Source organism: Azolla caroliniana, unplaced genomic scaffold, assembly GCF_043228905.1.
Source record: "Azolla caroliniana isolate FFs.n. ecotype wild unplaced genomic scaffold, voAzoCaro1.0.p SCAF_12, whole genome shotgun sequence".
In the NCBI taxonomy this organism is placed as follows: Eukaryota; Viridiplantae; Streptophyta; class Polypodiopsida; order Salviniales; family Salviniaceae; genus Azolla; species Azolla caroliniana.
In genome coordinates, this window is record NW_028230447.1 from 12,477,751 (window position 1) to 12,499,235 (window position 21,485).

The 21,485-nt window shown below is 42.9% G+C and overlaps 1 protein-coding gene across 1 annotated transcript; it reads right to left on the reverse strand.

Annotated features, from left to right (window-relative positions):
- Positions 1-44: 44 nt before the first annotated feature.
- On the reverse strand, positions 45-11,098 carry LOC147857146 (uncharacterized). Its single transcript, XM_087328138.1, has 13 exons — positions 10,794-11,098; positions 10,035-10,431; positions 9,619-9,756; positions 9,048-9,226; positions 8,806-8,899; positions 8,516-8,679; positions 7,463-7,682; positions 7,180-7,389; positions 1,528-1,674; positions 1,298-1,428; positions 938-1,091; positions 709-823; positions 45-213 (listed from the first exon to the last, which is right to left on the reverse strand). The coding sequence occupies exons 1-13, from the start codon at positions 11,096-11,098 to the stop codon at positions 125-127; spliced, it is 2,343 nt and encodes a 780-aa protein (XP_087184264.1). The 3' UTR covers positions 45-124.
- Positions 11,099-21,485: the final 10,387 nt, after the last annotated feature.

The window sequence follows — 21,485 nt, forward strand, 5'->3', positions numbered from 1 at the left end:
TCTACATATATATATATATATATATATATAAGTGATACAAAAATAAGTAGGAAATAAGAAAGAACGAAGCACACCTTTACGAACCAAGAAGAGGAGAGGCTTCTTCTCGTCCTCTGCAGTCTGATCAAATGGAGATCATCCGTTTCAGTTTCTGCAACAAGCTCCTGGGTGAAGATGAAGAGGAATGCAATGGATCTGTCGACTCCGAGTTCACTACACAAGCAAGCAAGCAGCAGAGCATGATTTAATGCCAGCACTAACAATTGGGATGGGTGGGCAGAAGAAGGAAGGAAGGAAGAAAGAAACAGATATTGACTTCTTTTTCTTTCTCATCTTTGAGAACAACCAACTAATATATATATATATATATAAGTAAACCTATCCACAACATCGGGTGGTACTAAAGAATGTCGATAGCTAATAAGTACTTGAGATTCTGATTCTGAACTTGAGATAGACTAAAACACAAAAAATCTCCTACCGAGAGATCCCTGAAGCAAAACATTGGTGAGTAATCGCTTCTTGGAATTTTCTATATCAGAAGCAGCAGGGGAGGGCGGTATAGTTAGTTACTAATTCCTTCTCATTCAAGTATTTATTCTTATTCTTTTTCTCAAATTTCTGTATCCGTGTATGTTGTAGGTAGCGAACATAGATAGATAGTTAGTCAGTCAGTCAGTCACTAACTAATGATATACGTATACGTACCAGATGAGTCCATATCCACTTCTTGGAAAAAAAAACCATGAATCTCCTGTTGCTCCTTTTCAGCTGCAGTAGAGCGGGGAGAAGTACAAGTGCTAATCGGATATCCATGGATGAACTTCATTATGTCACAAAATGAAAGCACAGTAGTGAATGCCAGTCAGTGACTTTGCAGTTCTGTTAGTATTATATTATTATATGGAGTTTAATAAAGATCTCCAAAGAGTCCTACGCTTGCAGATCCTTTGCAGTCCTTTTTATGCAAAGAAGGTTTGAAAGTACACTCAGCAAGCTCTTCATTCTCTTTTTCTTTCCTCAAGGCTTCTATCCTTGCCTGCCTTCTTTCCCTCTCTGACATTACGAGTTTGTACCAATTTTGGCTATTTCTGCAGAGAGCTTGCTTTCCATGAGAATCCACACATATATCCCAACACTATATATATATATATATTAATGAAAAGCTACTACGAACCTAATATTAAATTTTTTTTAATGTTGCAAGAAATCACATGGAAGAGCAAGTTTGACATTTTAATTTTCATCCAAATCTAAAAGCGTTAAATAAAACTACCAAAAAAGTGAAAGCGCATACCCTGGGTTCCTGAGGCCAGATGCTAATTGGCAAGAATGTCGATTCACTTTAAACTTGAAGGGTTTAGGGTTCTCTTCTTTTGCTCGCTTCTTGCTGGGATTTAATAATAAATGATGTTCCCATTTTTTCTTCTGCAAGCATTATTGATCAATGTCACATCAGTAACAAGCAAAAAAAATGTCCAACACAACAAGTTTAAAGCAAATGAGCTATCTCATGAAAATTACCACCGGAACAGACATCATCAGCTTGGTAAATTCATCCAAGGGGAGGTGCCTTTTGAAGTGAGAACCAGTTCGCCTTACTTCATTAAGATCCTCTACAACCTCACTTTGCAAATTCGTCATATCAACTTCCATTAAATCAATAAATCCATCCTGCAAATTCAATCTCTCTGCATTCAGATTAATGCCGACGACCGCACAATAACTGATAGGCATGACTTGGGTTTTGATGGAGTCATATATGCACTCCAAAGACTTGGGGTAGCAAAACTACTGAATTTGAACGATAAGATAACTACGAAATTGAGACTCTTAAACTATCTGTAGTAGCTCAAAACTGACTGGAGATGTCAACCGTAGTAATATGTTGTCATTAGTGCTCATTGATTTTCTGTTATTGTTTCAAAACTTAGAATGTCCTAACAACAAAATCTGAGACAGATTAATCGGCAGCGGTTAGCACCTACAGTAACCCTCTACAAAATGAGGTATTCCTGTTCGCATGACTAATTCAAAATCTCAAGAAGTCTACTATTCTGTTATATGCAAATGATATTGTGTTTATAGCAGACTATGATCATGCACGGTCTTTTAACCCTCGATTGCAGTGGATAAGGAGGTTCACTGCCGATGCACAGTATGTACAGGAGAAGTTGGATTTGGAGATTCACTCATATACCTATCTTCGTATAGAGATTCATTCATTCATAACTGTCTTCTCCATGACTGACAGGAGAAGCACAGGCTCAACTTACGAGGACTAGGTGTAGAGTATAGAGCACTAGGATACTAAGGCATAAATAATCTTCCAGTATTTCTTGGAAGCACCTCTCTCACAACAATCAACTCATTCAGAAATTGGAAAAACTAAGCGAGGTCATTCAAGTAGAGTCTAGGACATGGATCGAACATTTATGTACAAAGATGTTCTTCCAATGAGACTATCATCTAAAACATCCATGAACAATTATCTTTCTACAGCACCTTGGATCCACCTGACTCATGGATTCAGTTGCACCACTGGAAAGATCCGCAACTCATCACATTAGTTGGACATAGATATAGGTACCACCTACTGAGGAAAGGATATGTCTGTTATGCCTGTTGGGATAACTGGTCCCTCCGGATAGAATGAGTTAGAAAACCGGCTAAGGAGCCGGCTATCAGCCGGCCTGGCATGGAGCCGGATACAGGATATCAGCCAGATCGCCTACCAGTCGATCCGCTAAGGGTCGGCGTAAGCAGATCTGTCCAGACAAGAAGAGATGGACACTCCCTAAGAATGAGAGCCGGCTGGTCGACTGAGGGCAAATCCGGCTGAGAGCCGGAAGCCGATTCAGCCGAAGCCAATTAGTGGACATATGTGTAAATATACCTTATTTCTGTATAAGTATAAATACACCTACGGCAACCACATTAAATGTGTGTGACAGTGTAGCATCATGGGGGTGTGAACTGTGTGAACATAGAGAGAGTTGTATGTGTGTGAGTCCGTATGTTCAGACGAAGATCACCTCAAGGTTGTGGCCTTAAGTCATTGTACACACATCATAGTGATTCTGTTCGGAGTCTGTGGGCTCCTGTGTTTTTTCCCATTAGGGTTTCCACACTAAAATCTCTATGTCATTGTTTCTTTTTTGTGCTTTTGTTTCTTTGTTAATTTCGTCTCGGCTTGCGTTTCGGATGTGGCCGACCCCATATTCACGACAAAGTGGTATTAGAGCTTGGTTCATAACCTCCCAAGTTGTATGAATATGGACGAATCCATCGGAGGGATGTTCAAGCTGACCGGCTCAAACTATTAGTTTGGAAGTCGAAGATGAGAGACATGCTTGTATGACCTGTGGTTGCCAATACAGTTTGGCAAAGACATGCATCTGAAGACAACAGCATACGTAAGATGTTTTATAGACATAAGTCTATACAACAACTTCAATGAGGAGACATGTGGTAGCTTTCAAAACGGCATGTGGAAATTCTGCAAGGGAAACCTGATTGTGGCTCGTATCCGAAAGCAAAATACATTGTATGTGATGCACAGCTATGCCGGAACGAGGTGAATGTGGCAGCCGACACAACTGGTGAGTTGTGGCCACATGAGTCAGAAAGGATTGCAGATGCTTGCCAAGAAAGAACTCCTGCCAGAGGTTAAAAATGTGGATCTGGATAAATATGTGTGGACTGTTGCCTGGCCGGCAAGCAAAACAGGGCTGCCTTTCGCCCTAGGCCCCCGATGAGAGGGAAACATGCCGTGGAACTTGTATACACTGCTGTGTGCTATGTGGATCCAAGATCACATGCCGGTGGACAGTATTTTGTCACATTCATTGATGATTTCAGCCGTAAGTTGTGGGCTTAAGACAAAAGATGAAGTACTGGCACTATTTAAGGAGTTTCAGGCCAGAACTGAAAGGGAGTTCGGACAAAAGCTGAAGACTGTCCGGCCAGATAATGGAGGGGAGTACAAAGGGCAGTTCGAAGAATACTGTCACTGCCGGTCACAAAGTCTCCAGTTAGAGTATACAGTGCCGAACACTCCTGAATTAAACGGAATGACCAAAAAGATGAACCGGACTGTGATGGAAAGGGTCCGATGTATGTTGGCTCGTGCTAAGTTGCCAATAACCTATTGGGCTGAGGCGTTGATGTTGAGACGTTGATGAAGGCTGTTTACATAATAAACAGGCCTCCCTCAGTGCCTTTAAATGGGGATATCCCACAGAGGATGTGGACTAGCAAAGATGTATCATACCGGCATCTAAGGGTGTTTGGTTGCTTATCATATGTGCATGTAGCTAAGGACCAGAGGGCAAAGCTGAATCCCAAGAGCCGGCCGTGTATTTTTCTCGGCTATTGTGAAGATGAGTTTGCCTACCGGCTATGGGACTTGATTGACAAGAAGTCATCAAGTGTCAGGACATAGTCTTTATGAAAGAAAAAACTATTGTAGACTGGGAGATGGAGAAGATAGGATCATCCTCCCAGCTGGCCAGAAATGAACAACCAGTTGAAGTACATACAAACACGGATGCCGACTGATGAACATAACGGGCCGGCCAGAGCCGGACCGTCCAAAAGATAGCCGGCTGGACAAGGAACTAGATCAGCCAGATGGCATCCAACCGGATCCGAACAAAGGGCCAGATCCGATTCAGATGAGGAGCCGGTTGAAGAGGATGATGTAGAGCCGGCTGCTGAAAGTCAAGGCAGGAGACACCCCCTAAGAAACAGAAGGGCCCCAAGCAGATTTCCAGAACAAGAATATGTATTATTAACCGATGAGGGGGAACCTGAAAGCTTCGAGTAGGCTAAGAAAGATGCCCACAACTAATAGTGATTACATGCCATGCAAGATGAGATAGAATCCTTGCATGAGAACCACACGTACGAATTGACTGAGTCGCCGAAAGGTAAAAAGGCACTCCGGAACAAGTGGGTTGACAAACTGAAGCCGGGAGAAGACGGGAACCCACCCAGATTCAAAGCCCGCATTGTGGTGAAGGATTTTCAGCGGAAAAAGGGTGTGGATTTCGACGAAATATTTGGTTCGATAAGGACAGTGCTAAGCATAGCAGCCAGCATGAACTTAGAAGTTGTACAACTGGATGTCAAAACCACTTTTCTGCATGGAGATTTTGAGGAAGAAATCTACATGAAGCAACCAGAAGGATTTGTAGAAAAAGGGAAGGAGAATCTTGTATGCCGGCTAAGAAAGAGCTTGTATGGGCTGAAGTAAGCGCCCCGGCAATGGTACAAGAAATTTGAATCCATCATGGTCGAACACGGCTGCCACAAGACACACGTTGACCACCACTGTGTCTTCGTGGAGGAATATGATCGAGGAGACTTCCTTGTCCTCTTTGTATGTTGATGATATGCTGGTGGTAGGACAGGACCTGGAAAAAATCGCAAGCTTGAAAAAGGGCCTAGCAAAAGTCTTTAGCTATGAAGGATATGGGTATGGCTAAGCAAATTCTGGGTATACACATTGTCCAGGACAGGACAATGAAGTTGTGGCTGTCACAAGAAAAATATGTGACAAAGGTGCTCCAGATATTCAACATGCAAGATGCGAAGCCCATCGGCTCGACATTATTGACAAACAACAAGCTGAACGGAAGCCAATGTCCGAAGACGAAGGAGAAAGCTGAGATGAGCAAGATCTCATATGCCTTAGTTGTAGGAAGCCTAATGTATGCAATGGTATGCACTAGGTCGGACATTGCTTATGTTGTGGGAATGGTCAGCCAGTTCATGAGTAATCCTGGCAAGGAACATTGGGCTGTGGTTAAGTGGATACTTAGATACCTGAGAGGAACCTCAAGTGTATGCCTTACATACAACTCAAGTAACCCCGTGCTAGAAGGGTTCACAGACTCTGACATGGCTGATGTTGATACCAACCGGTCCACATCCGGGTACGTGATGATGTATGCAGGGCAGTCAAGGTTGTAGAAGGTTGTGGTCGACAAGCTAAGTATATGGAAGCCGTGGAAGCCGGCAAGGAAATTATATGGATAAGAGATTTTATTAGTGAGTTAGGAATGAGGCAGGATCCTTTCCTACTGCACTGTGACAATCCACAGTCACTTCCATTGCTAGTTTAGAGAGGAATTTGGACCATTCAATCAGGTCATGGCTTTCTATACATATAGATATTTGGGGCTATTTTCACTAGTTATCAATAGAAATTTGGAACTGGTTTTGGTATTTGTACTTCTACAGCTTTTCCTGAATATATATATAGGAGGACAGCAGCAGACATTGTGTGTCAAGGGACATCAGAGAAAGCACAATCAACACCACCTAGTAAAGTGATGTTGCTTAACCCACCAGTTCATTTTTCTTGCTCAAAAACCTGAGGACACACAGATTATAAAATAAAAATATAGGATGCACACGATAGAATGGCCTAATGGTTTTATTATTCTTTCGTTATGAGTATCATGAATGCACCCGTAGGTGTCATCATGATATGTCTCAATAGGAATATTTCGGATTATAGTAAGCATAATAAATATATCCTCCTCCTTTCTCACTCAAGGAGTTCTATTATTAAAAAGGCCTAACATAAAGAAGAAGCACAAGGCCACCACCATTAGAGAGACAAGGACATTGCACAGGGATTCAATTGCCACATGATGGAGCGGGGAGGAATATGATGTGGTTGTAACAAATAACAGACAAGGATTTTCCTTTGCTGCCATAACAAAGCCAAAAAAGTCATTCAAAGTGAGGAGTGGAGTGGCAAACGGCTGGAAAACATTGAGAGTTAAGATATATGATGACCCTCCCTCCCTCCCATGATAGTGAATTATTTTGTATGTAAACAACAAAGTCTTAGAATCATAGTGTGCACCTCAAAGTCTTACAATCAATATATTCTCTGAAACATAGACATATTGTGTTGTTGTTGAGTTGGGCATGTTGTCTCACACAAACCTAAAGAAAAGTGGAGGACCTTAATGCCTCCAAAACAGCGTTCTGTGGAGATAATATTGTTGCAAAATGAAATGAAACGTGCAATCCATCCATGATGGGCTCAGACATACAACACACATAGTAAGGACCTGGGGTGTGTAATGAAACTTTTTTAACTTTACATTATATGCTGCTGTATTTGAGGTTCCAGGAAGAAAAAGGTGGATAGATTCAAACCTTATCTGTGTCAAGGAGATCAAAGATCTGTTTAATGCGACGCATTCTTCTGCTTTCTAGCAACTTCGACGAATTTGGGTTGATGTATTGACAGTTAGCAAGTTCTTTTGCCTTTTGGATGTCCTTTTCCATAAGTGTTTGCCTTTTTCTGTCCAGAGAAAACTTGAGCTGATAGAGGAAGTCGCCTATGGGCATAGCTTCTGTTTTCCTCTGCAAACGAGTGGGAGCCCATACATTAATGCATCTTGTTAGCAGTTGTGACATTCATCATAACATCCATTACCTCTCCATTAGGTTTACGTCCAGTCTGAGGGTGAAAAAGCTCTTGTCCTGTTGTTGGATCCACTGGTTTTGTCTCATTCTTTTGCCATTTCTGTTTCTTTTCGGATAGTTTTGCAGCATACTGTAGAAGTCGACTAAATACATTGTTGTTGTGGGACAGATCCTGGCCATAAATATTTCTTTGACAGCACTGAGGATTGATCACAGGGCGGAAAGTGACCCTACCACCATAAAAAGATTATCATATTGCAAAAACATCCCAAAGCAGAGAAAGCCTTTTTCACAAACATACAAAAATATGCACACTGTGAAGCATAAATTCTAAGCTTAATTTATGAGAGAGAGCTATTAATGAACATGGATTCAATCTGTGAGCAATACCAACATTTGGCAAAACAAGGGTTCAAAATGTAACCTGACATTCATACATATGAGCAAAAAAACCAATGTGGACTAAGGTTGAGGTTGAGGTTGTGGTATGGGGACCATTAGGTTGGTTGGTACAAGTAAACAACTCTTGAGGAAGTGGATCAACACACTTAGGAACAGAACACTCTCATAGAATGAATATTTCCACAAGGTGAACCATGAAGTTGCTAATTCTGCTCTCTCAACATCAAAATAGCAGGGAATATCTAAAGAAAACTTCTTTCACAAACAGGAATGTGTCATCATCATCCACTAAAGAAAATGTGTCGTGAATTCCTTTACCAGCATTCAGGGATTGCGAATGATTGAATATCGCATACAAAAAAGAATATCTTCTTCAACTAGGATCCTGGTGTAATTGGGGCATTGACAATTTTCTCAATGGCAAGAGTTTGAATAAAATAAAATTCTTCACAGCATTACCCAAATATCATCACAATTTAGACGGGATTTCGCATACATGCTTCAAAACTTGCATAGATATTCGCTATAAGGCACTAAAATAACTGCAGCCTTCAGAGTAATTTCTAGTTATATAAATGCAACTTCACCATTAAATGCAAAGCTTGGTTCTGAATAGAGGAAACAATCGTTCCTTGGAAAGAAACATAAAGCTTCTACTAACCCTTCAGGGTGCCATTGCATATACTCAGCTTGACGATGTCTGCGATTCTCAGCATCCCAAAACAATTGGTCGAAACGATTTGCATTACCTGCCTCTTGTTGCCCCAATTCCTTCTTGTTAATCCTTGGTGTGAATGTGCATTCCATGAGCTTCAGTTCCAAGGACTGTAAGAAAGGCAGATAGATAGATAGATAACAAGGAAAACGTTTATTAGAAGGTTTTCTGACAAGGGAACAAAAAGAAGCAAAACAAAAAAGGTCGTGAAGACGTGTGTTTTGGCCCATACTTACCTCATGCTGCAGTTCACGAAGATGACGCTTTGATTTATCCGTGGAAAGCCTCTCCCAGAACTTGTCGGGTCGTTTCAATTGTTTCGCATACTTGCTATGTTCCAAATCACACACACACACACACACACATAGAGAGAGAGAGAGAGAGAGAGAGAGAGAGAGACAGGACATGACCGGTCTATCAAAGCCGATGCAAGAATTCGACCTTCAAAGGAACACAACATCACACCGATACGACTTACCTGATTTCAGGTGTTGCAGTGATCTCTTTCAGCTCATCGGATTCTTCCTCTAGATGCCTCTGCTCTGCAATCCTCCTCCTTTCTGCATCCTTGTACAGTGCTTCATGATAAAGGAGCTCACCATAGTTCTTAAATCTTTTGGCTGCCCTTCCTCTCAGAAACATTAACCTCTTTGTTTTCTGCACAAGTAAATTGAAGCTGAGGAAGAGTGGAGTGGAATGCATTACAAAAGCAAGCATGAATCCTGATGTAATTAATAGATAAGTGTATTGGGTGCTTGTAAGTGTTGCCATAAATTAATTAGCCACATACATATATCATTCATCATATGTGTGAATGAATGTGCATACATACATACATACATACATACATACATACATACACACATACACACATACACACATAGTCATTAAATAAAATGAGTCGAGAGATGCTACTGCCAAAGGGTTCAGCCAGATTGGATGGAACTCGGACATGGACAACATACATAATAAGAATCATAGGTTGTTTGAGTGTTATATATGAGGGGCGGGTGTGTGTTGTAAACGTTAAAGAAGAAGAAGAAGAAGACCTTGGTGTAGGTTGGACGGGCCTTGTCCAGCTTCTCTTGGAATTGCTGAAGACATACCCTCTTCTCCTCCTCCATCCGCTGCTTCTGACAGAGGAACTCCGCGTAAAGCCGTGTAAACACAGCCTCCTCTGCCATCCCCTGCATGCAGCACACACGCACACACACACACACACCCCCATGAATGAATGAATGAATGAATGAATGACTAGAGAGCAAGAAAAGCACGTCCTAAACTTTAGTTTTGCTGGTTGGGTTGTGACAACGGTCGGTAGCCGCCGCCGCCGCCGTCAACACACACCACACCCCACCCCCTACTACTAATTACTAATTATTAATTACTAACTACCCTCCTCTGATCCTCCTCCTCTATGGATGGATGGATGTGTATGTATGTATGTATGATTGATTGTACTTACCGTTTTGGATGAGCTTCCCATCCTTTTCTTCTGCTGCTGATCTGCGCCAAACTTATTGTGCTGGAGCCTTGCCAGACTTGCAAAGGAAGGTAGCACATGGTGATCACCACTTACGCTGCTAGTAGGCTTGTTCATCCCGCTCTTCTTCTTTTTCTTCTTCTCGTTGGGATTGCTACTGCCATTGCTATCATCACTACTTTGAAGAAGAGCCTTGAGGGAGCACAGCTTGTGCGTGCATAGCTTCGGCGTTTTGCTCTTTCCATGATACAAAAAAGTAGAAGTAGTATTGCCCCTCCTTACCTCCCCGTCCTCCATCTCTATCTTCTTCTTCAATATTGGACCTTCCTTATCAGCGCTTCTAGCGTCAACACATTCCGTGCTGCTGCTGTTGCTGTTGCTGGGTGGAGGGAGCACAAACACACTATTCTTTAATTAAACCGATCCTCCAAAATGAAATGAAATACTACAGAGCCCTAGTTTCACGATGATGATGATGATGATGATGATGATGATGATGATGATGATGATGTAATGTAGGCCATATATGTATGTATATATATTGTGGATTTCTTGAAGGAAAATGGCCTACATTACATTATGGACATCATCACTAATGATGGTTGGATGAGGACCCCTGCTGTGTCATCCTACCCTAAACTAAAAATGTTAAGAATGTGAGAGAGGAAGGTAGGAAGAGAGGGGTATTATATACATATATTTATTTATTATATATTTATATATATATATATATATATATACCTGGTGGCAGCAGGAGGAGCATGATGAGGTAGCGGAAGCCTGGCCATGATTTCATGGGTCAACGCAGAAACCGATGCCAGGCGATTGGCGACAGAGTGTCGCCTGCAGAAACGTTCTGCCACCTCTTCTGCAGAATCGCCCTCCCTGAAAGAAATGACCTCCATGCGTCCTTCCTCTAACTCTACCCTCAGATCAACCAGAGTTTGCGGTGAGGAGGACCCACATCCATCATCATCATCATCATCATCATCATCATGAAAATGATAATCGTCTGAATGGCACCACACTAACTTTCTTACTCTCATTTATTTATTCACACGCTGCACGCACGATATATTAGACGCAACGTACGTACATACATTATGTATTACAGATGAATCATTCCTAGTTTTTTATCTTCATGTGTCTCCGTCTCCACAAAAAGAAAAACTTGGGTGGGTGTAGCAGACACAGAAATAGAGATGGAAGCATGTCGAGGATTACAGGTATATATATATTATAATAAGGAAACAGTGAACAATAAACACTTCACACTGACTTACCATTCCCATACAATTCCTCGCCATAATCTGGTGGGCCGTACATGTTGTTGTTGTTGTTGTTGTTGTTGTTGTTGTAGTGGTGGTGGGAAGGAGAGTCGGAATGGGCCTGGAGAGAACATCCAACAGGACTTGAGATTGTGTGTGTGTGTGTGTGTGTGTGTGTGAGGGCTTAATGTGGTGAAGATGATGAATGAATGAACGAATGGATATAAGAAAGAAAGAGAGAGAGAGAGAGAGAGAAGGCGGGGGGGGGGGGGATGGGTGGTAGGTACCTCCTGATCCTGTGTTGTTGTTGTTATTGTGGTAAGTTGGTGGTCATCATCATCCCTCCTCCATCTGTCAGACATATTGTAAGTCGTCGAGTCTTCTTCTTCATCACTCATAACTGCTGCGGTGGTGGTTCTCGTGGTGGTTCTCGAAGAATGGATTTCTTCTTCTGCTGCTTCTTCTTCTTCTTCTTTGTTGTTTTCCGGGAGAGAGAGAGAGAGAAGAGGGGTAGGGCTGGATACGTTCAGATTTTAATGAAATTTATGTTGAAAGAGGAAGAAGATGATGATGATGACAGCGGCGGTGGGGGGAGGGGGTCAAATACTCACTCACTGGTATGTATGATTGATTCGTAGCAGGCAGGCAAGCAGGCAGTTGAAGAAAGGAAGGAAGGAAGGAAGGAGGGATGGATGGATGGATGGATGGATGGATGGATGGATCATTCATCAGCATGATCGTGATGTTTGGTGTTTTCCTGTTCATGGATTATGATTGTGGATGATTGGATTGGGTTTAGTTCCATGCAACAAATGAATTGAGAGAATTAATGGATGGATGGATGGATGGATGGAAGACGAATGAATGGGTTGAGAAGGTTGGGGTTGGTTGGATTGCAATTGCGAGTGCAAGTGCAAGTGCAGGAACCGGAGGGTCGTGGCCCAAAGGGTAGCAGTAACAGGTCCTCCTCCATATACAATTATCATGATTCATCCTCGTCATTATTAATTACTATTATTATTATTATTAGTTCTATTTATTTTCAAACTTTGCTCATAATCACAATTGTATGCACCTCTCTCTCTCTCTCTCTCTCTCTCTCTCTCTCTCTCTCTCTCTCTCTCTCTCTCTCCACCCTAAAATTCTTACTCACTATGTACATATTTCTAGTCGTTTAAGAAATAAAGACTTTCAAAGACTACGGCCAACTTCAAAGCATCGCCTGCTTTGACTATGGCCATCACCCACTACATTATGACACCCAATTACATATTTGAGTTCTTCCAAAATGATCATCCTACCAAGACAAGAGGGGCAGTCACCCAGAGGACAATGCTTTGACTATGGCCATCACCCACTACATTATGACACCCAATTACATATTTGAGTTCTTCCAAAATGATCATCCTACCAAGACAAGAGGGGTAGTCACCCAGATTGTCCTCTTGTACGTCGTATATGTCAACTCCTCTCATCTGCATAGTATAGTAAAGGTGACGGGCATTGGGGCCAAGCACGGGTAACACTATTTCTCCTTCTCGTCTAAGGATTCTAGTACCTTCAATAATAAAGAATAGTGAGTGGTTGGGGACCACCTTGGGGTGGTTGCAAGAGGTCAATGGTATGCATTGACAAGGAGTTGGCTTCCTAGATGCAATAGGCCAAGACGAACTTACACAAATGTTTAGAAGTAAGACTTCTTTAAATAACTTATAAATTTAATCACTTCATGTCAGTTACTTAACACATACACACACAATAATGCCACATCCCCTTATACCCAAAATAATCAAACACAACCTTATATGATGATGTGACAAAACACACACGATGAAAATCCACTTAAAGGGTGTCAAAATGTTGCGATATAACAATCAAATAGCTTTAAGAATTAGGCATGTAATGAACCTATCTCTGGCATCTTCTTCCTGTATCATTGTACCAATCAAAATAGGTGTTATTTTAAAGCATCCCCATAGACAACCCACCCACCATGGCGCGCCAAAGAAATGTCTTTGCATGAAATGGAAGATGAGAGTGTCATCCTGACACCACTCACCATTTTACATTTTGCATAATGTGCAATGTATTCAAAACCTTCGTCACTAACCAAGCTCTATCTTTAACCAACTAATGTTATACATCATTAGTGTGCACCATAAATATCGATTTTTCACTATTAACATTACCAATATTTCCATGATTCCATGATTAACAAATATAGCCATATATAAAACCAACTACTTAAAATAGCATCATTTGCCTACATGACTCTAAATAACATCGTCCACAATTACCAAGTCGAGCCTTGCCTTTCGATTTAACTCTAACTTGAGACTTTCTTTTCTATCCCAATGCAATTGTCTGGAAGCCACCATCACCTTCGTTGTCAAAGAATTACTTATCTTTTCTACACTCAAGGGGTCATCAATTGAACAATTCCAAACATTGCTGCCAAGAGAGCACTAATTATATAACCATAAGAGATTCTGAACATTTAAATGCTTAAGTACTATTAACAACATGGAACCAAGAAGCTGTAATTCTCGTTTTCTTGAAAGGTATCGATCACCTCTTCACAAAAGAAGGAAAGCTTCGAGTTAATGGGGGTGGGCGTGTTCCTTTTACCCAAAGAGGGGTCGGCATACAAGGAGATTTTGGAGAGGCATGGAAGGGTTTTTGCTTCTACTTCAAGAAATAGGTTGTGGTGATCTGACGCTTATAGAGCCAATGGTAATTTTTTATAGTACCACGTGTACCGTTCTCATGAAATGTCGTGTATGCATGTGAAATGTGAGTAGTACTATTAAGGGCCTCAACTAGGGAAGATGGGTGTGACAATTGAGTTGATGAGTGTCATATTCCTTTTTAATGTCTTTTGTAAGTGCGAACTAGTTCTCTGAGAGTAGTCAATCGAATATGACATGTTGAAACCTCACCTTTGACTCAAGTTACCAACTTTCTACGAACGGATGTGCACAAGTTTACATGATCTTTCCTTTGTATTCATGTGTGCTTGTGTTTTCATGTGTGTGCATATTTCTGTGTTAGTATATAACCATGTTTATTTGATTGTCTCTGTGTATACGAATTTATATAAATGTGTATAGATATGTGTAATTGTGAATGGATAAGTGTGTGATTATGTGTAGGTTCGAGTGTATGTATATAAGTTTATATTTGTGAGAGTGTAGGCATTCTTGTATATGGGTATGGGCATGTATAAATGATTTCTTGAGGTGTGTGGGTGTTGAGAATCAAACTCAACTTTAGTGTGGGAACAAGTGTGTGAACACCCCACCTCCTAATATAGTAACTAGTGTGTCATAGAACCTTAAAGTTCTATGACACATATTTAGTGTAGTTAAGTCTCCACCTCTCTTTAGTAAGTGGTGGTTATAGAAAGAGAACATACAGAGAAGGTGACTACATAAGCACCTGTCTCCTCCTCCTTGTTACAGTTGGTTATTCTTGCTCCTTGTTAATACAATTTTCTTGTTTTTCTATATAACTCTGTTTTCCAATTTTTTTCAAAAGCACTATTGGTGTTAAGCAAGGATGCCCACTCTCACCAACACTCTTTGGCCTATGCATTGATGAATTGGAAGAATGGTTACAAAGTTTGCAAATGAAGAATGAGTTGAAGAAGTTGCCATTGGGAATGTTGTGATATAATGCTTTTGCTATATGCAGATTATATAGTGCTTTTTACAAATACTTTTGGAGATGCACAAAAGCTTATGAAGGCATTGGAAAATATTTGCATGCATACTAAATTAAGCGTTAATAACTCTAAAACAAAGATTATGCTTGTGAAGAGCCAGAAAAGTGATAAACCACGTATTATGTACAACAATGAGCCACTCGAATGTGTGGAAAGCTTCAAATATTTTGGCCTTGAAGTTCCTTCAAATCATAGATGGAATGAATGTGCTACACGCCGCTTAGAAGCGGGTAAGCGAGCATACTATGCATTTGAGAACACATGCAATCTTGGCGATATTAAGTGTTGGGTCCTCAAGAAATATATTTTCGACATTTTGGTGACATCAGTTCTTCTCCATGGGGTGGAAGTATGGGGTGATATCATACCTAAATCTATGTGGAAGTTTGAAAATGTCCAAAAACATTTTCTTACAAAGTTGCTACAAGTTAAGAAACAAACGCCCTACACCCTCCTCCTCCTTGAGACGGGATCGCTTTTTATTGAGATCATGGCTAGGAAAAGGGTTGTTGAATACATGGTTAAGGTTTAAAAAAGGCCCCCACATCGATTTCCTAGAATTGCATGGGAAGCAAGCAAAAAGATCCAAAAGACGTATAAAAGCAAATTTTTGTGTTCTGGTTAGATGCAAGATATAGAAAAATGGTTTGGTAGATGGGATGCGAGGCACTTGCTTCATGATGCATCACTAGATTCCTCTATAAATGAGGCCTTTTTGCAATGCCAATGTATCGTGACATGGGACAAATGTGGAGGCTCACGCTTCACACATTATAGTACATATGTTGCACCTAACCACAAAACTATATTCTTTAAGGAATGGGGAAACCGTACACATCGATACATGTTAGAGCCCATACCGTTATTTTCCATTCGAACCATTGCTTCCATGCGACGTAGCTCACATGAATTGCGATGTGAGATAGGGTGTTGGGGCACAAGTGATGAGATTGGTTGGCTATGCACACTTTGCTCTAAACAAGTTTGCGAGACTAAGTATCACACTTTGATACAATGCTCTGCCTTTGATCATATTCGACCATGCTTTCTAGATCTCTTTGATCGAGCCCAATCCTTGCATGAATTCCTCTCACAACCACAATGTGCACTCTCGATTGCAACATTCCTTGGTAAAGTTCTTGAACATCGAAAGTCACTACTCACTTTCACACGTAGACTTAGACACACCTTCCACTACACAGAATCACTCCCGATTCTTACATGGTATTAGAGCAATTGGTAGCCTGATTCAAGCCCATACACATGTGGTGTGTCTAAGCTTACGTTCACGAAGAACCGGCCAACCGCTATAGCAGCAACCTACACACTTCGTATCAAGAGAAGAAGAAGAAGAAAACTCGCTCCATACAAAGTCGTCAGCATGAATACTCAGATGGGAAGCGCTCTTCCCAGCGAGAAACTCAACAGAAACAACTTTACATCTTGGGAGTACAAGATGCACTAATACCTTGTCGGCCAAGGCTATTGGAGTTATATTGAAGGAGCACAAGAAACACAACCCAACCCAACACATGCCGACTACCCAGCTTGGGAGAAAACGATGAGTCTTGTGTTGTACTGCCTTACGTCATGCGTTCATGATCACATGCTCGACTATATCTGAGAGGCCAAAACACTGAAGGAGGCGTGGGGGAACCTCAAGAGAATTTTTGTGGCCAACACGGCTGCACGAAAGCTTCAACTCTGTCAGGAGTTGAACAATATTCAACAGATGGATATGTCGATTGCCAGCTACAACTTAAAGATCAAGGAGTTGTGCAACACCCTCGAGTCCATCACTACCCTCCCTCATTCAATCTCTAGTCAATGCTACTGGTTGAAGAAAATCACATACGAATGAGGAGAAATGTGCAAGAAGGATACATGCTCTATTCGAACTCGGATGGAGGAAGAGGAAAAAATCTTGTGCTCCTTCAATATAACACCAACAGCCTTGTCGGCCAAGGCTATTTATATTGAAGGAGCACAAGAAACACAACCCAACCCAACACATGCTGACTACCCAGCGTGGGAGCAAACGACGAGTCTTGTGTTGTACTGCCTTGCTTCATGCATTCATGATCACATGCTCGACTATATCTGAGAGGCCAAAACACCGAAGGAGGTGTGGGGGAACCTCAAGAGAATTTTTGTGGCGAACATGGTTGCACGCAAGCTTCAACTCCGTTAGGAGTTGAACAATATTCAACAGATGGACATGTCGATCGCTAGCTACACCTTAAAGATCAAGGAGTTGTGCGACACCCTTAGGTCCATCACTGTCAACATTGACGACAATGAAATGGTGCAGATATGCCTTGACGACGATGAAATGGTGCAAACAATTTGGGTGCATCCAATCACATGACGTCTCATGAAGATTGGTTCCGAGAATTGTGAAAACCCGAACGTCTTGGCTATGTGGAAATAGGGGATGACATAATCCACCCCATTAGGCATGTCAAAAATGTCCCTTTCGGTGAAGAGGGCAATCAGACCTACATCAAGAATGTCTTGCATGTTTTGACTATAACAAAGAATCTGGTCTCGGTCAACTAGATCGTGGAACAAGGCATGCAACTTCGATTCAATGATGGTGGTTGCTTCATCGAAAAGGAAGGCCAAATTATCGCTTGCGGTCTAAGAGAAGGCCAAATGTTCATCCTCGATTATCACAAGATGAAATCAACAATGTTTGCCAAGGGTTGTAAAGCTAACACTAACATAGAGCTGTGGCACAAATGAATCGGCCACATTAATCGTCAGAAGCTCAAAGGAATGCAATCGAAAGGAGTCATCATCAGACCTCAAACCTTTTACCGAGAAGGAGATTATAGGTGTATGTGAAGCCTGCCAGTTCGGCAAGCAACACGGACAACCGTTCCCAAAAGAGAGGAACATGAGCAAAGGGATTCTAGATGTAATACATTTAGATGTATGGGGACTATCCCAAACGAAAACATTCAGATGTATGGCGACTAAATGGCATATCATTATGCATTCATGATGAAGGTGGTGACAGTCCGAGAGCCGGAAACATTTTTGAAGCCGCGAAGGACCCACAATGGGTCGATGTCATGAATGAGGAGATGCAAGCACTCTCCAAAAACGAGAGATGGGATCTCCTCCCCTTTTCACCCCATCAAAAGGCAATCAATTGCCAATGGATATTCAAGGTGAAGCATAATGCTAATGACACCGTCAATCGGTATAAGTTCCGACTTGTGGCAAAAGGGTATGTGCAGACTCACGGGGTAGACTACGAAGAGACCTTTGCTCCGGTGGCAAAGATGACAACCATTGTTATTCCTTAGGGCCAGACAATGGTCTAACACAGGGTGTCTATGGAAGACACTTCACCAAAGGGGTGCTACAACGAGATAACTTAAGACACAATGATTAAGCAGACTTAATTGGTTACTTACCAATATGGCATTAGACTTGATACACGCGTATGATAGAACAATTAGTACAGAACGGTAATCAACACTTAAAGATAAAACAAGAAGCTCTATTAATTATCCGTTAAAGTTTTACATTGTAACCGAGCCTTTATATAGGTCACCGGTGCTGAGTACAAAACGGTGCCAACCGGCATATGTTCGGAACCAGTCCGGATCCGGATCGGCATATCGATTCCGGTCCGTCCGTTCACGTCTCATAAACTACTTAATTATAATAGATTCCGAATAAACAATCCCTTTCACATTCTGATCTTTAACTCCTTTGCCGGCCGGGTAACACATGGCACGCCTGTGGGACAGTACCTTGTACGTCGAATCCCACTATCCGGCCCTTAGCCTTTGTCCAAGATATCCAGAATACTCTGCTCCAGGGTGTCCAATGGTTCTTCGGGAATCTGTTGTTGTTGTTGTTGTGGCTGCTGCTGCTCCGGCTCCAGCTCCTCCGACTGTTGCTCCTTGGGTGGCGTCTGTTCGGCTCCCGGTACCGGCGGTTGTGGCGGTGATTCCTCCATCAGCTGCTCTGCCAAATTTGACTCCGGTTGACTTGCCCCGGTGATGGCTCCTCATCACTGAGGTTGACGGTCGCCGCCTGCCTTGCTTCTTCTTGCCGTAGCCTAGTCTGCTCATAGCTTTCAAACTGGATTTGAGCATCCAGTTGATCATTGTCCAGCTGTGCTACCAGTTGTCGGATCATTGCTGATTGTTCCTCCGCTCGAGTTACAAAGTCTTCTGCTAACTCGTCTCTTACGGCGGTGAAGTCCTCCTTTGTTAGCATGTAGCAGTTGTCGCCATCCTTCTGTCGGTTTTCCGCGTCCGCCCTTAGCAGCTGGAGCTCGGCTGTGTGCTTTGCCCATTTCTCCCACCATTGCGTGGAGCTTTCATCAATCAAGCGTTTTGTCTTGTTCCTCCATGCCTGGAAAATGAATTGGATCCGCTCAAGTCCCATCTTCGATTTGTCCTCCGCGGCTTGCCGTTCTTCCTTCAATTGCTTGATTAGCGTCATCGTGTCCGCCTCCTGCTCCTGGTAATGTGACAATTGGTTTTGGTGGGTGTTCTGCAACCTCTGCAATACCATTGTCGCTCTTTCCTTTTATTCATAATGTTGCTTATGGAGCTCCATACATTCTTGTGTGGCTTCCTCCAGTAGTGTTGTTCTTTCAGCCCGTTCTTCAGCTAGCGCTGTCTCGGCTCGATGAACTTCCCGCCGGAGCTCTGCCATCTTCTCATGCTGCTTCTTATGCTCCGTATCCAAGTGCTTATAGTCCCGGTGCAGGTGCTCAAAATCATCGGTCTTCAGCTTCAGCTTCTTGTTGAGTTGCTGGCGAGCGCAGTCTTCCCGATCTTTCTGTTGACAGAGTTCTTCTTTAAGTCTTTCAATCTCCATTTCCGCCATCTGTCGCAACTTATCCTTTTCTTGCAGCACTTTCTCTTTCTCCTCCTTAAGCCGGTCATATGCCTGATGTCCTTTCCGTAGATTCTCTTTTGCCTGGCGGAGGTTCTCAACAGTCCTTCTTTGTTCTTCTTCTGCTGCTTTCTTCAAGTCCCTTTCTTGGGTGCGTAATGCTTCTTGTGCGGCCAATTCATCTTTCAATTCAGTAAGCTCTTTTGCTTGCGCTGCCACTGTCTCCGGGACTGGTTCCGTCTCCGGGGTCTTATTACTATGTACAGGTGCTGGTGTGTCTTTATTCTGTACATCTACCGGAGTCACCGGTGCTTGGATCTGTGGTTCGGTTAAGGCCATTTTGGCCAATTCTTCTGTGGCCAAGTCCAAGTCTTGTTCTAGGCTTCGGATCCTCGATCGGGCCGTCTCTAGTTCTCTGGTTGTGACTAGCAACCAATCCATCTGCGCTTTCTCTTCCTCCTCTATGTAGTGCACCACTCTGACAATCTGTTCTCCAATCCACCGGAGCCATTGGCTGCCGTTACCTTGTTGTTGTGTCTACACGGAGGGTTGGCTGTTGGTTCCGCTAGCCAGTGGTCGGTCTTGTCCGGTTGCGTCGAGCTGCAACTCTGTCTCTGGTTGGTGACCACTTTGCCGTTCTGGTTCCGGTTGCACCTCCGTTGAATGCTCCACCTTTGATTGCGCTTGACCTGCCGGTGCAGGAGGCAACTATACTGCCGACGCTTGAATTTCGGGTCTTGCCGTATCTTGACCCGCCGGTATAGCTTGTTGTGCAGGGAGCTCTGTGACCGGTTCTGTCCGAACCGGTTCCGGTTCCACCCTTTGTGTGGGATGCTCAGTGCGGGGTAGAGGCGTTCCATCCTTCTTTGGGTCCGAACGCTCCCTAGCCTGTTCTGCGGTGCTTGCCTTCTGGCGCCACTGGAGGTGCTCTAACGGTTACTCCTCCGCTTCCTCCTTCTGAGTCCCGATATTGATTTTTGCTGCTAAGGGGTTCGGCTCTTGTTGAACCGGTCGGTGAAATTAGATCTTGATTGGTTGTGCCGGTGTCTCCTCCCGCGTTTCCGCTTGTCGCTTCCTATTGGTGTGCTCTTTTGCCGCCTTGTCCATGTCGGCCGCCTTCCCTTTGGGTGCCTTAGAGGCCAACAGCTGCTGCCGTTTCGAAGCCGTTTTCGGGGTGCCTTCGGTCGTTCTCCCTCGTTTCGTGGTCTTGGCAGGCTCGATAGGTGATGCCAATAGGGTGAGCCATTGCGCCACTGCAGTCCATATTTTCCGACCCTCCTTGCCTGTTACAGAGTCGATGGCCGCACAGAGGCCGTCTGCAATCAGTACCGGCCAGTCCACCTTCACACCTTCATACGTTACTATGATTAAGCCAGCTCGGTTTTGAGGCATGCACGGGGGTCAAGGGTATACATGTCCAAATTCATGGAGCACATGGGCAATCTCTCGAAATAATGTATCTTCGCTTCCCTGTGTCCTGTAGGCCTTGTTGGCCAAAGAGTATTCGCCAAAATATTTTCGGAGCTGCTCCGGGTTAGGGTTGTCGATAGTGAAGATGCCCCCCTCCAAAAGGCC